At 43.6% G+C, this 15,197-nt stretch overlaps 1 protein-coding gene across 3 annotated transcripts in view; it reads right to left on the bottom strand.

The window, feature by feature from the left end:
* The window catches only part of LOC146207283 (midasin), a 261,721-nt gene that overhangs the window by 107,364 nt on the left and 139,160 nt on the right, over positions 1-15,197 (bottom strand). For all 3 annotated transcript variants that reach the window (XM_084581249.1, XM_084581150.1, XM_084581196.1), the window contains exons 30-36: positions 14,709-14,937; positions 8,648-8,801; positions 6,530-6,646; positions 4,112-4,196; positions 3,817-3,937; positions 3,562-3,713; positions 250-440 (exon numbers count right to left, since the gene is read on the bottom strand). In XM_084581249.1, the coding sequence (XP_084437375.1) occupies positions 250-440; positions 3,562-3,713; positions 3,817-3,937; positions 4,112-4,196; positions 6,530-6,646; positions 8,648-8,801; positions 14,709-14,937 (1,049 nt within the window). The remainder of the gene's footprint in view (positions 1-249; positions 441-3,561; positions 3,714-3,816; positions 3,938-4,111; positions 4,197-6,529; positions 6,647-8,647; positions 8,802-14,708; positions 14,938-15,197) is intronic.

The following is a 15,197-nucleotide window of genomic DNA, read 5'->3' as shown; positions in this document are numbered from 1 at the left end:
CACATCAGAGGCACCCTTCATCCCATCAGCTGGTGAATGCATTCTGCTTTACACCAGTTCATCAGGCATATATGTCAGCATTCTATATTTTAATTATCTCGGCCAATGAATTAGAAAAAAAAAAAAAAAAAAGGAGAAGACACTTATCATGACAAGCTGAGTGAATTCCACAAAAGTTTTAATTCATTCCTGTTAACTGCCACCAACTAACTCCAGTTCTAGGCTAGAACTAGAATATGCATTAGGTACCTGAGGACATCGGATGTAGACGTTAGCACAGCACACAGGGGTAGACTGTCGCTCCAAATCTGGGCGATAGTACTGTGTTTTTCTAGGCACCAGAGTGGCTGCGAGGACACCAAGGAGAGAAGCAGCTGCTCATCCATGGGACGCCTGAGGCCCTGCTCCCAAGGCACATCCCGGAGCGACTTGCAAATCACCTGTAAGGGCACAGGCTTCTTTTTTTTTTTTTTCTTCCTGTGTCGATGGCTGCTCTAACAACCAACACAGTTGCTACTTTGCATTCTGACTGCTCTTCCCCCATGCTGAGAAAGTAGTCTTAACATTTTATTATAGCCCTGTGTTCACTGATTCAGTTACATGTTTATAATGCATAGAGAAAAATGTAAAGCCCGAATGCGTAGCAGACAAAAAAGCCAAAAAGGCATACTTTGACAGAAAGTAAGTATGTGCAAACAGTGATAAGCCTAAAAATATGATGAAGCAAATGAATTTGGACTTAATGAACCAGCAGCTGACATAGGCATCCATACTCTTTCTGCTATCAGAACTGAACTGTGTACATCAAATTAGCATGTCTTTGGCATCAGGTCTTGGATCCAACAACCTGACTGAAAGCAAATGGCACTAGTAAAACCTCTCTATAGTAAAGTTGCTAAGACCTGCCAAAATCTTCACTAAAAAAGTTATTGATGGCATGGTTTGAAGGATACTGTCTGGTAATTACATGGCTAATTGCTAAACAGTGTTGGTATAAAAAACGAATGCCCAGAAATACCTCCTATGTGATACTGTGTGATAATTACTTACGTTCAGTTATGATATCTATAAGGGTGTGCGAATATTGAACTTTTCGAATCACGAATCAAATATACATGCGGAGAAAAAAATGCCTTCAAATACTGAATAAAATACAATATATTGCTCACTGAACAAATGAAAAACAGAAAAATAAAGGATAGCAAACATTGCTTGTGTTGTTTATTTCAGAAGTGCACATGGTATTCGCAAACAAAATTTTACTTGAAATGCACGGAAGTATATACCATATATAAATTACAGAATGAATTTCATCAGGATTTGCTGTATTGGTTTATTGCACAGGATGGATCGGCATGAAGTCATATCGCTGTCAAATGCATTACGTTCTCATTAATCTGGCCTTCACTTTTAGTTATTTAATTCGAAATAACCAAAAGTTCACATTATCAAACGGGTCTGAAGTAAACTGCAGAAAAAACGTTTGCATCACAGAAATTTTATCTGATGAACATCTGCATAATGGTTGTCTGCATTTGAAATAAAACTCAAATGAGAAAGTTTTTTTCCCTGTTTTGTCAAGCACTTCCCTTACCGCACACTGTATATAAAGTTAAAGAATTGCTCCAAAGTCATAAAGGCGTCCGCTATAAGCGCCCTTGTCGTGGTTTGAGGATGTTTCACCATAAAGTGTCCCGCTGAAGCATTGCAGTGAAGCACACAGTTTCAGCTTAGTGGAAGCAGCATGCAGATATATATATATATATATATATATACACACTTAACATTAGAACAACAAAACACAACTCCAAACTGGAAACAGTGATGCACCAAGGAGCATCCGACATGGCCTGACAGGACGATGTACGTGCCCAATCGCAGAAGTGGGATGGCATAAGTTAAGGAAAGCGAAAGTGAAACTAAGCGACTGAGCTTTATTTTGGAGACTGGACTTAAGGATTGTCATCATACCTGCTGTAGCGTGCACGAAGTGTGTAGGCGCCACTGTTCCATGCAACTGAGGTTCGAGGATTTCTATTGCGGTAATCGCTGGCTGCGCAAGTTGTATCTCTTTGCAATACCCCATCCGAACTAACCAGTGCGGGCCTGCACATGTTTGATCTGATATGTCTACATGCAAGAGGAAAACGACATGAGAATTATTTTTTTCCCCAGTTTCGTCAAGTGCTTTGTTTTGTGCCAGGAAGGACCTCTTTTCAAAAGGGAAGACCCCTCTTCACAAACTGAATCAGTTGCATTTTGAGGATGCTTCACTGCAGTGTCCACACCATCAAGCATGGTGGTGAAACACGTGCAGTGCGTTGAAACTGCAGCGAATGAAAAAAATGTTGCAGTATTTAGTCATTTTCAAGTGTTCGGACAATTCGAATATCAGTTTTTTGAAGAAGAATATAAATCAAATGACAAACATATTGTTAAGGGACATATTGTTCATTCGTATTTGAAATTTCAAATACTATTCACACACCCTTATTATTTATACAATACTGCAGACAATTCACTGAAATCACACACAAAAAAACAACAACACAATATAGCTCGGCTTGGTTAGACCTCATGGTTCAAAGATTTAATTAGCTGATTTCGACCAGTTATTACGTGTGGAAAAAAATAAACCTTGTCCCTGTTTTAGCGAATATAGGGGGGCTAGAGAACTAGGGTGCTGTTGGAGAGTTTGTCTGGTTGATGACGGTACTAAATATAATGATGGATCTAGACCAAGTTTGTTATGTATAAATGCTAACCTAAACTTTCTTTTGCGATGCTCAAGTAGCTCAAATAATGCAAAGAGAAGTACTAAAGACAAAATATATCATCTGTATTTGGTTTCAGGAATCACCTGCAAAAACTAGTTTTTAGAGTTGGAACTAGAAGAAAACCAGCCACTACTAACAGCCGGAAATTACAGAGAAAGGAGCCCAATCGGACCTTCAAATGTTGGTAGTGATATTTTAATGGCTTTTTTGTGAGCAACGCAAATGCCGACCTAATGATTTTACAGCTTTGCGGACATCTCGGACAATTCATTTTGCCCTATTTTCTATACTTTTTAAGTGCATCCAACATGCGTGTTCTTGCACGCCGAGCATGCTTGTTCCTTTGATGGCTACGCAGTGGGTCTGCAGTTCTCGAATGCCCATTCCAATGTTACATCCAGTAAGTTGCTCAACTCTGCGGCATGGCACCAGGTGTACGCATCATCTGCTAAGCAACTAAAACGCTTGTAACAACGAAGCTACTTTCCTGACAAGCCTAGACCTTGTTACAATTAATTTTAGGATTCCCCAATCATGTTAACAGGTACTGAAGCCAAAGCAGATTTCATTGTAGCTGACCTTGAAACCTCCCCTGTCAGATAAATGAGAAAATTCAGCTTAAAACAAGAGATTGGCTGCTTTCCTCAAAACTGCACTAAAATCTTCGCTTCCTAGTGGGGCTAGCTTCAAGACAGACTCAAAGCATACACATAACACGGATTTCATGACAGACATCACCACTGACCATCAAATGGATTCGTTACAAGGTGCATATTTTTTCTACCTGAACCTCCTGTGCATCCCATGTGGGCTGGTAGGTGTCTGTCAGGCTGGACAGCACAGCATCCTCAGGGAGCCTGCCAGCCTCCAGCCGTTGAACACAGAGAGCAGCTGCCTTGCACAAGGTGGAAAGGGAGGCTTTGCCGCTGCTGTGCACTGCAAGCGATGCCAAAGAAGGAACGATAATACACAGCCTATGCGTCAATAAATGACGAGTTTATCCATCAACTGCCAGCGCCATTCTGCTTGCCCCCCTTACCGGATGCCTTGGCCAATGCTGTGTGGGACTCGAGAAATAGGCCAGTGGCTTGCGGGAGTGCAAGACCTGCTGATGCCAAAAGGCTGTGGCCATCCCACCGGTCAATGCAGCCATCACCATCCTGGAAACAAGCAAACAATCGACAGAATAAGAGTATTTTTGCGGGCGAGTTGGTTCATTGCAAATCAAAATGGTTTTGATCTACAGAATAAGCACTGCCTGTAGGGGCACGTCTTGACAGCAATCACATAAAACGTCATATGAAAAAATAAAAGCTCAATGAGAGCTACTTTACCACTCCAGGCAAGAAGATCTCCACAATACGATTCCTCATGGCCCTTGAGATCTCTCCATTCTTAGGATCCATGGTCATGATAAGTCTAAAAGAACAAAAAGAAAAAGAAATTGAGGGCTTTCAGTATGTCAGCATTGGAATACACCAGCACTAAATAGGTTTCGTTGGTTTGGTTTACAGGGCTTAAGATCTCAAAGTGCCTCAGGCTATGAGAGACATCGTAGTAGAGGGATCCGAAATTTCCCACCATCTAAGGCTCCTTGATGTGTACTGATATTGCACAGTACATTGGCAATTTTCGCGAAATCGACACCACACTGCAGTGGTGCCACAAATTAACCTAAGCAGATTTTCAGTGTGCGGAACAGTTTGCTGGCTCCTTTGTATCAGCATTTTATCAATGCATTCAAATGTTACACACTCGAACCTGGATATATCGAACTCGAAGGAAATTGCAAAATAGTTCGATATATCGGCTTGAGACACCACTTGCAATCATGAAAAATGATGCCGTATTTGTCGCGTAATCAACCCACTCACATAATGAACCTAAACCCCACTTTTGCCCCAACAATTAAAAAAAAAAAAAAAAGCGTTCGGTTGCATGTCTTTCCATTTTGGCCGTCGCATCCACAAGTCATTTATTGGCAGCACGCCAAGATGCTGTGCAGCGATAATGTCACGGCGTGTTTATCTTTTGACTATACTTTCGATAGATCCTGCGATGGCAGGAAGCAAACTTGACAGAGTGCCCGTGATGGCTTGATTGCCCAAGTCTGCTTCGATTTATCACGCCGCGCTTGGGGCAGGTGTAGTCCACTGCCACAAAATCATTGGAAAGCGTGATAGCTGCATACGCCATAGCATACGCTACGTGCAGAGCATCACAACACACTGGAGAAAGCGTCTGCACGAGCTGAGCTGACTTGTTCGCACCTGCGTAGTGCGTGCTGCTGCGAACAAAAACCGGGAAAGAGAGAGGAAGGGGAGAGATAGAACTCAGCAGAAGAGTGGACACACCCTTGCGCATCGCTCTATCGCGTTTTTCCCCTCTCCCGAATACCACGGCTGCATTGGTTTCCTCTTGTTCCTTCACGCACATGGCTTGCAAACGTCATGTGTTGGCGCGCGGCAAACGATTACCACAGATGCGCGCTCCTTTGTGTAAAGGACATGAAGCTGCCCTAAACCAGCCGTCGCCAAACTGTGCCCTCTCATTCCTTCCGCGTGTGGCTTGAAAATGTCATGTGGCAAACAGCCGAAGGTGATGTGATAGTCTTTGGGGAAGGTGCACCGTCCAATGCGTGGTGCGGAGTTTGATATATCGAACAACCGGTGAAATTGAGTTCGATATACGATGCAGATTTTCCTACTTTTACATGGGATTTTCAAGGGGATATTCGGTGAGTTCAATATAACCAAAATTCGAATTATCCGGGTTCGACTGCAATTTTCCTGTCAAAATATTGGCGATTTGCATGCCATTGACTCCATACTGCGGTAGCGCTGTTGTAATATGAATCAAGAACTTACAATGCAGATTTATGCTGCGTGTTGCTGGTGCTGCATATCAAGCCCTTTCAGATATTCTCTCAGGAGCATCGCGGCAAAAAGAAAGGCGGGCAGCACTGGTATGTGCCTTTTTGAAGTCCAGGCATGTTTTGATGTCCTCCAGCAGCAGCAGAAAACAATTATGGGGGACACTTATGCTCCGCCTTTATGGGTATGACGCGATAGTGTAGGTAGGCTGCCAGCAAACATATTAAGCCCCGTTTTAACCAAGCCGTAACAATGTGCCTCTGTGGTCTAGGGGTAATGTGAATGGAATAGTCCTCGCAGGTTGATTCTGGTATCAACCTCTCATATGAAAGGAGAGGCCCGGGTTGGCAGCTCCTGCCAAACGTAATGTCAGGCAAACTTATGTCCAATTAGTGCTTGGCCATGTCAGCTGCCAGTTTTTTTTTTTTTTTTTTTTTTTTTTTTTTTTTTTTTTTTTTTTTTTTTCCAGTGATTTTTTGCTCACAATGCCAAAGCCATTCGATGGCCGCTGAAGCCAGATTTTGGGCAAACATGACTTTTTATGCTATTATGTTGAAAGATGCACTCCCTTTTAAGAAAACTGCACTTACCGCTACTCTATTTAAGCTCATGAAACCCACACCAAATACAACCATTTTAAATTGAACGGCATGGGTGTGGCCTAGCCTAGTGTAGCCTCCTCTGAGACGTGTGCCTACCCCAAAAACAACTGGGCACTAAAATACTGCAGTTTACAGGCATATTTCCTCCCTTTCGTAACCTTCGCTTTCACGGGAAGTAGCGTATTTGCCTTTAGAGAGCAATAGCACTTTGTCTACGGTGTCCACCCCATAAGGTGCGACTAAGTAGAATTCAAAATGACGACACAGTGGGACCTACCTGAAATCTGGGTGAGGCCTGATGATACGCAGAGCTTCACCAACCACACCCTGCTCCGTGAGGGGAAGCACCCCACCAGGTTCCAGCAGACCATTCAGTCGATCTAGCACAGACGCCCTGTAGAAATATAGTTGGAGAAATTAAAATTGTTCCTTCAGAATACATAACTAAATTGTTGCAGCCTCATCAAATACAGCTTTGAAAAACACACAGAAAAAAAAAAAAAGTGCAATAAGTCTTGGCTGTTGTAGCACGTTGTGCTCTACTGGTAGTGCAAAATGGAAGAGTTGGGAGCGAGCAGATCTGACTACCGTACTGAACTACCTATACTAATATAAAACCTCAGTGGAGAATGCATTAACATCTATGAAACTTAAAAGTTGACTGGACTTAACAGAGAAAAGCTGATGTTCCTGCCTTAATATCTGTTTAGACAGGGTAGTGAGACAGCAACACATTTTTGAAAATTAGGCAGACTTTCTTGTATACAGTTTTTTCTTCCAGCAAATATTTTCGATGTATGGACGTTTCTTTATTGAAAGAGATCATGTCCATTGTGCACTTGTATTCCCAGCTACCTTTGCAGAAGGGAGTCACACATTTCTAATAATAATAATAATAAAAAAAAAAAAAAGATACCAACTCTAAATGAGTGGGCTGTGAGACACAAATGTAAAAGGAAGTTTAGCTCTAAAAACTTGGCTACCATGTTCTGGTTGCAATCTGCTCTAAATTAGAGGACCACACATGTCCGCGAGATAAATGAAATCAGTAGAACTGCCATTTACAACCATCACAGAAGTCAGAATATAACACTTATGTACTGTTCATTCATGGTTTTGAATCGATGACAACTTGTTAAGGTTTTCAAAAATTGACAGTGTCCTCACATGAAATAGAAAGACCTACTGAACAAAATGATTGTCCAAAGCCAGCAATAAGTGAGAGCAAATGGTGCTACGCTGGCTGCCCAGCGTAGCACCATTTCCCAGTCACAGTACTGGATTCCAAAAAAACTGCTGTCTTGCCGTGTTCCTGGTTCCAGATATTTTAACATTTTTTTCTCCTGAGACTGGTAATAAATAGCTAGCTGTAGCTAAGGCATACAGGCAAGAAATAGTGCTACCAAATAGGCAAAATCAAATTTCAGAATATGTATTCAGCACACTTTAATTGGCAATTTCTAATTTAAGGAGATATGTCTCCTTCAGCAAATGTCTTGCTCAACGAGCAGGCAAACTGTGTGCCTTTCGGCATGTTGCAGGCCTAGCGTCCTAGAGTTCATAAGTCTCAAGTTACCGAACTGATGGACTTTGGCATAGGCGACTTTTAGCCTGTAAGAGGCAATGCACGGCAGAAGATTTGTGCTCGATGCCACAATATCTGCACCAGTGCAGGCGGCATGGTGACCTGCCTTTACTGCGACAACAAAAAAGCTCCCCAAAGAAGCGCACACTCCCACAAGGTGGCTTCACAGCGGCTTTAAGAGAAGGTATGCGGAGGCCATCTTGTAGGGGTGTAATTTCATGTGTAGGAGCATTTCATTTAGTTTTCCCTTTCCCTAGTAGCTGCACAAACACCCTGTCAGTGCCATGGCACAAGGTTGCTGTGGTTTGCGGTCGCTACAAAGATTCATTTTAACGAAAGAGCACTGCTATGTCGCACTCGAGCTGTAAGATACTGATAGCATTAAAGAGGAATAATGAAACAGGAACAAATGATTTATTTGAGCACTGCCTTTTATACTGAGCCCATGACGATGATGATGAAGTCACGTGGTTTGCCAACAACATATCAGACAAGCAGAACAGTCAAGTCTAAAGCAGATTTTCTTACACTGAACTCTATGCATACAAGCCAATGGCCTCGCACTGTTCATCTTACCTAAAAATTAGTCTTAACTGAGTGCATCTTAACTGGGGCCTACGGTATACATAGCACCCTTGCACCAAATTACATAAATCAAACATTGCTCGTAAAACATCAAACAATAAAAATAAAGACTGGCAAAAAGTTTCCAAATTCAATACTCAGTTGCAGGCACAAGTATACTAGCAATAGTAAAACAAGATGCTCGCCAACAGTAATATTGAATCTTATTAGCTCAATCCCACTCACGTGCAGAGGTTGACATTTTTCAACATGAGCCAGTGGCCTTTCAGCAGGCTGGTCACCAGTACACTGTCTTGCCACTCGAAGCTCCCATTGACTGAACTGGGAAGACTGGCATCTTTTTCAAGTTGTTCGAGCTCTTCCAGTACAGATTCCCATCCTGCAATTATGTGATGAACTTGCATATTACATATTTAGCACGCTCAGTTCACCACAAAGAAGGTAAAAAAGCACAAAGAGGACAGAAAAGAAAACATCCACAGAGCAGCGCTTTTGTGCAAATGCCTTCCAACCTTTCCTTTATTTTTGCACAGCTTTACCACTCAGCCACACAATATGTTTTGTTTATAAAGTTGATTCCGGATATATCGAATGTGAAGGGAAGTGAGTTTGATATACCGATATAATTCAACACACTAGATTCATATTGTTATGTGGCGACAAGCAAGAGAACGACACAACATGGTGACATGGTGATGGATGATTTAATGGCTGGCCTAGCATCAGGGCTCCTCTCGCATGCACCACTGCCGATCTTCTTCACAACACTTCCCAGGGCCACCGAGCGATCATCCCGATTGGTTAGTTGAAGTCGATGCTGACGTGACGGTGTAGATGTTCAAGAAAAGATAGAAGAGAATGATGTGCTTGCCACCACCATGACGATGATGGTTGGGTGATACACCTCCCCTGGAGCTCTTCAGTCATACGCCACCGAAGCATCCATGGGACCGATGGCTCGAGGTCGCGTTGGGCGGCTGGGCGGGGTGGGGGTTGCATGTTCGTCTTTCAGTTCTTCAGGTTCGTCGGGTCTTTGCTCTGGTTTGATCTCTGGTCAGTACATGTGTGCTCCTTGTCTTCAGATCCGGGCTGAGGGCTGGGCGGCGGTAGTTGGTTGGGTCTGAGCAGGAAGGGCTGGGGCGAAGCTGCGCTGCGTTATCCCAGGGCTCTCAGTCGATGGTCCAGACGTAAAGATGGCGTCGATATTCCAAGACGAAGATGAGGATGACATATGCCGCACCTCCAACCAAAATGTTACGTGGCGACAAGCAAGAGAATGGCACAACATGGTGACATGGTGAAGAATGATTTAATGGCTGGCCTAGCACGAGGGCTCCTCTTGCGCCACTGCCGATCTTTTTCGCAACAATATTAATTCAAGCTTCAAGGGCCTCGAGATTTGTTTCAATTATCAGTTCACCTTCACATGATACAATACTTAATGTGATTTATTATGTAAGTATCTATGCATAAAATTATAATTTTGGAACTATCTCTCTATGCAAATGAAGCTAAAAGCATCAGCACAACATGAAATACAGGTGTTCTCAATAGTGATGCAGAACTATCAACAGTACTGTCGATACTATCGATAGTTGGGTCACTATCAAACTATCGATGGCCAAAAAAACTATCGATAGTACTATCGATAGTACTAATTACAGTACTATCAATAGTACCATCGATGGTACTATTGATAGTACTATCGATAGTAATTTTGATAGTTTGTCAATAGTTTATTTCAATGGCGCTATCGATAGTCCAATCGATAGTGCTATCGGTAGAATAAAATCAACCATGTGAGCTCATTGCAGCAAAACTTGGTTCCCTGAGTGCATGGTATGCTGGCGGTGGTAAATATCACAGGACTTTCCATTATCACAGTCTACGCATCACCGAGGTCTACAGATGTGCAGTCGAGTTGAAAAAACAGTAGCACTAGTGACGTGTTTCCGGAGCAGATGACAACAACACTCGGCACTGCGGTTACGACCGCGCCGATAACAAAATTGCCAATCCTGCTCGCAAAACACGGTGCAGAGCCAGCCGCGCCAGCCGCGCAGTGCAATTTGCGCCCCTGTGATGGCGACGTCATTTTGTTAATCTTATTGTCAACACATCTGTACCCTAGGTATGGTTGCTGGATAGCGTTAAGTGTCGCAAATTTCCTAGTTGTGCAGCTAGCAACGAACCGAGATGTACCGTTTGGCGTGTCTGCTTCTGAGCCGAAATCGGTTGAAATGAACAATTCAGCGGGTACGCTTGCTGATTATAAAAAACTTTTATTGCCGAGATCCGTGCTCTCTGTAGCATAGCTGCTGCTTTCAAAACAGTAGCAACTGCCTGTTGTGCCAGGTAAGCTTGTATAGAATGTTCACCGTCTGGACGCACGGTAGACTAATAATTGCCAACTCTTCGGAACTCATAAGAGCAGCATTGTTAAAAACCGATTCTATTCTAGTTTCTCCGTCGACATTTTAGCCTGTGTTGCTCTGGGGCGGTTCAAAATTACGTGATTCCTCAAAAATAAGTAATCGATATTCAGAATGCAGTTCGAGTAATTTTTTTGCTGGATGAGGCTGGCGGCATCCTAACGCATGCTACTTCGATTCTGGTGTAGAATGAAAAAAAAAAAAATGCTGATAAGAAAATTTTGATACAATCAGTAGTGGTGCGTGCGAGGCTGTTTTTCTTTTTATTTCTTCTTAGAGCATCAGTGCTCTAAGAAGGCGGTGTGGGAGAGATCTGTGTAAGAAACGACATGAGAAGCATACGTACGTTAAAAGTCATACCGTGGTCGTCTTACACAAGAGAGAGAGAGTAAACTTTAATTGGTTAACGGAACTGCGTGGGTGATTTGCTTAGTCCAGGATACCATTGGCTTGGTTGGGCTGCCTCCCGTGCCCTGGTGAGCAGGCTGCGCTGGTCAGAGACCCGTGTAGACCAGCTCTGCCTCCAATTTCGCTTGGCTGAGTGCTCGAGTTTTATATTTCTCTAATTGCTATTTGTAGTTCAATATCATGTGCAGGATGTCCGAGACTTCACCGCATGCAGTGCATGTATTATTTTTGAATTTTTCGGGCCATAATTTATGGTACTTTGCTGGGTTTCGGAATGTCCTAGCCTGTATGTTCCTCCAGACTAGTGCCTCCTGTCTGCTGAAACCTTTGTGTGGTTCTGCGTATCGTTTTCTTCCTAACTTAAAGTATTGTATTAGTTCCCCATACGTGAGAGGGGTTGAAGTCTCTGGGGCAGCCGGCGCAGTTGCCCGGAAAGTATGCCCTCGGGCTATCCTGCCAGCTGCATCGTTGCTGTCGATTCCCTCGTGTGCCGTATCCACAGGATTGCGTGCTTCAAGTTGCACGTCATTTTTCTTGCTCCATTATTTGGTGTGCCTCGAGCTTCATTACTTGCAAAGTCAAGACGAGCAACTTTGTTACAGCTCGCAACAAACTGCTGTCTTTGTTTTTTGTTTCTATCATATATAGCGGCATTCTCCGCCGATGTACCAAATGCATAAAAAGCAGTTATTAGCACTCTGGAAATTAAACAAGTAACAAGTGTGCGGACCTGCGCTGCTTCAAAATTATATTTGCATTTTATGATTTAATAATCAAAAACATCAAGCACCAAATCTGTTGGTTGTGTTTAACAGGTTACTTTTGACTATGAATTTATTTATGGACATAAGCATTTTCATTGCGGAATTAAATTATTTATTTCATTCGCCTAAACTTGATCATAAATTACACAAAGTGAGTACTGCTCATACTAGGTTATAGCAAATGTTTTGGCAGTACTATCGCTGGCCAAAAAGTGCTTAATTATTGACAGCACTATCGATAGCATGCAGTCGATAGTACTATGATTGCAGTATCGACAGTACTATCGACTGCACTATCAATTGCACTATCGATAGATTTTTTTACACTATCAATAGTTTCAAAAAAAAACTATCGATACTATCGATAGTCAAATTACCTATACAGTCCAGCCCACTTATAACAGCCGCAGATATAACGAGTGCTCGCTTAGTACGAACGAGGGCGGTGCTACCGTCAAAATATATATTGGGGCAATGGCACAGTGTCTCACATAGAACGAACTGTTGTGGTCTCAACACTCGATTAGAGCGAACGCGAAGCTGTCGGGCCCCCGTAGTTGACCGAGCCGGCGGTGTTTGGCGCGGTTTCGTTCGACTGCGAACCCGCGGCAGGCGAATTTCGCGCACTTTATGTTCCCCTGATACGACGCGAACACAGAGCGCACAAAGCGTCCCCCGGCACTCCTTTGCGGGTAAAATAAAGTAAAAAAAGAAAAAACGCGCGTTGAAAAATGAAAACGAAAAAGCGCGCGCGCGGTGACGAAAGAGAAAGTGGCGCCACCCGCGTCGCTGTGATGCATCCACGTGATCTGCGTCAGCCAATCCGGAAAGTCAGGCACCTGCTCTACCGGCTCAAACCGGTTCTCCATTTGTTGCTCCGTTGCCACCCCGTGCTATGGGCATTGCACCGTCGATTCTTTCTGTGCGATGGCACTGCGTTGACATCGTTGCCGCATCCGTGCCTTTCCCAGATCGGGGAGTTGAAGGCTGCCTCAACGCGCGAGCCCAAGGGCTTGACTTGCGCCTGGTGCGATGGAGGACTGTACGCCGACCTCTTCAGGTGCTAAAAGGAAAGCTGTCGACATTGCAACGAAGATGGCCATTGTTAATGAACTTGCTCAAGGTGCAAAAAACTGCGAACTGGTCAAGAAGTACGGACTGTCGAAATCGACCATTTCAACCATTGCTAAGGGCAAGGAAAAGATTCTTGGTGCTACCGTGAATGCCGACCCGACGACTAGAAAGCGCCTTCGGAAGGCGACCTACGCGGACGTTGAGGACGCACTGCTTAAGTGGTTCGCTAACGCCCGGTCTCGCAACGTTCCGATCAGTGGACCGCTGATGCTCTCCAAGGCTAAAGACTTCGCCTTCCTTTTGGACTTTCCCGATTTCAGCCCAGGCAATGGATGACTCCACTGGTTTAAGGCTCGCCACGGATTGTTTTCAAGGCGGTCGTCGGCGAAGCCGCGTCTGTGAACAACGAGGACATATTACCGATGAACATATTACCGCGCTGGAAAAATTATAAACGGCAGTGATGCGATCAGCTTTGAAGAAGCAGACATGCATCACGGACTTTTTCAAAAATAAAGTTAACTTTCGTCTCGCTTGCTCTTTTTGCCCGTATTATAGGTGGTCCACTTACTACGAACTTTGGATACAATGAACAAATGCCGCGTGACGATCAAGTTCGTTATAAAAAGGCTGGACTGTAGTTCCGCATCCCTAGTTCCCAACCAACAGTTTCCAACTGGTTTTCCGGAAGAAAAAAGGTTATCAGTAATGAAGTAGAAAAAAATGTCCGGAATTACCCAAAGGTCTAATCATTGAAGTTATTTTATGAAAATAAAAAACAACTGGGTTGTCTCCTTTTTCAGTGAAAACTGCACGGCGTGATGTTTTGTGATTCTGTCATCCTTTAAGTACATCATGTCCACTGCCGGGAATACCAAAGCAGAACTGCTCCAATATACATAGTAAGTGGCCTCCATCTGCTCTACCTGCTACACCACCCACTCCACCTGTGCCCTAGCCGTGAAAGTCTGCAACTCTCTGCACGTGCACATTTTCTATTATTGTGCTGTCACGCCAAAAGCGATGATTGACCTTGGACACCAGGCAACTAACACACGTGGGAACTGGGAAGCCTGTTTGAGCCAACACTTTTTCTTACCACTTCCAAATCATGCATGTGGTGTCGAGACTATGAAATAGCTTTGCAACTGAAATTACATAAACTTAAACACAAAGTTATTGATTTTAAAACTATGTTTTTATAATAAATCATTTGAGTAATCTTTACATTCAGTTGGTGTATTTTATTATGTCTGGGAACAAGGATGGCAATGACAGCTCGACGGCGGCAGACGAGGATGGAACGCGATCGTGAACGAATTCGCTGTATAGCGATGCTGAATTTACATAGAGCTTGATTTCGATCGTCTTGATCACGATTGAAAAGGCCTGTGTGACAAGGTATAAGGCCATATTTGCACTTTGCACTTCACCCACATAATCAAAAACGATCAACCAAACCACGAGTCCAGAAGAGTTGAGAGGCACAAAAGGACCATATGCTGCAGCATGTTTCACACAATCCTAGAACTGGCTGTCCATCGTTGCAAATGTGAAGGACAATACTTTTAGCCCTTTCAGTACAGGAAGGCAGCAAAGCACACATACCTCTGCAGTCAAGAATGTTGCCAAGCACTTTACGAAGGTGCCCTATGCCTCTGAGCACATCATCAGGCTGTGCTGCATCCACTGGAACAGACTGACACAACTGGTAACGCAGATTCAGTAGTTCCTCCATATCATGGCTGACTAGACTCTCAGATGCCTGCTTCAAGAGACTGTCCAGCTGACTGTTCACTGCTGCAAGCAAGTGCTTGAACTTCTTCACTAGGTCCACCTGCAAACAACAACATGCAGAATGGACAAGTCAAACTCAACATGTTAGATGAAGGCTGCATTACAAATGTGTTTGATAATATAGTTCAAAAACATGAACATGCTGGTATCCCCAAGTACCAAATGTAGAAACATTAGCAGAGAACACGTGGAGGAGAGAGGAAGAAGCAGAAGCTGGTGAGCCTTGAACTTTCGGTTTTCCCAGCTGAGAATGAAAGCGTGGTTGCGTACTCAGTATGTAACAATATTATGTGTGCCGTG

Source organism: Amblyomma maculatum, chromosome 1 (assembly GCF_055883805.1).
Source record: "Amblyomma maculatum isolate TAMU_Amacu chromosome 1, ASM5588380v1, whole genome shotgun sequence".
In the NCBI taxonomy this organism is placed as follows: Eukaryota; Metazoa; Arthropoda; class Arachnida; order Ixodida; family Ixodidae; genus Amblyomma; species Amblyomma maculatum.
The sequence above is the reverse complement of the archived record's forward strand: the minus strand, read 5'-3'. Positions and strand labels throughout refer to the sequence as shown.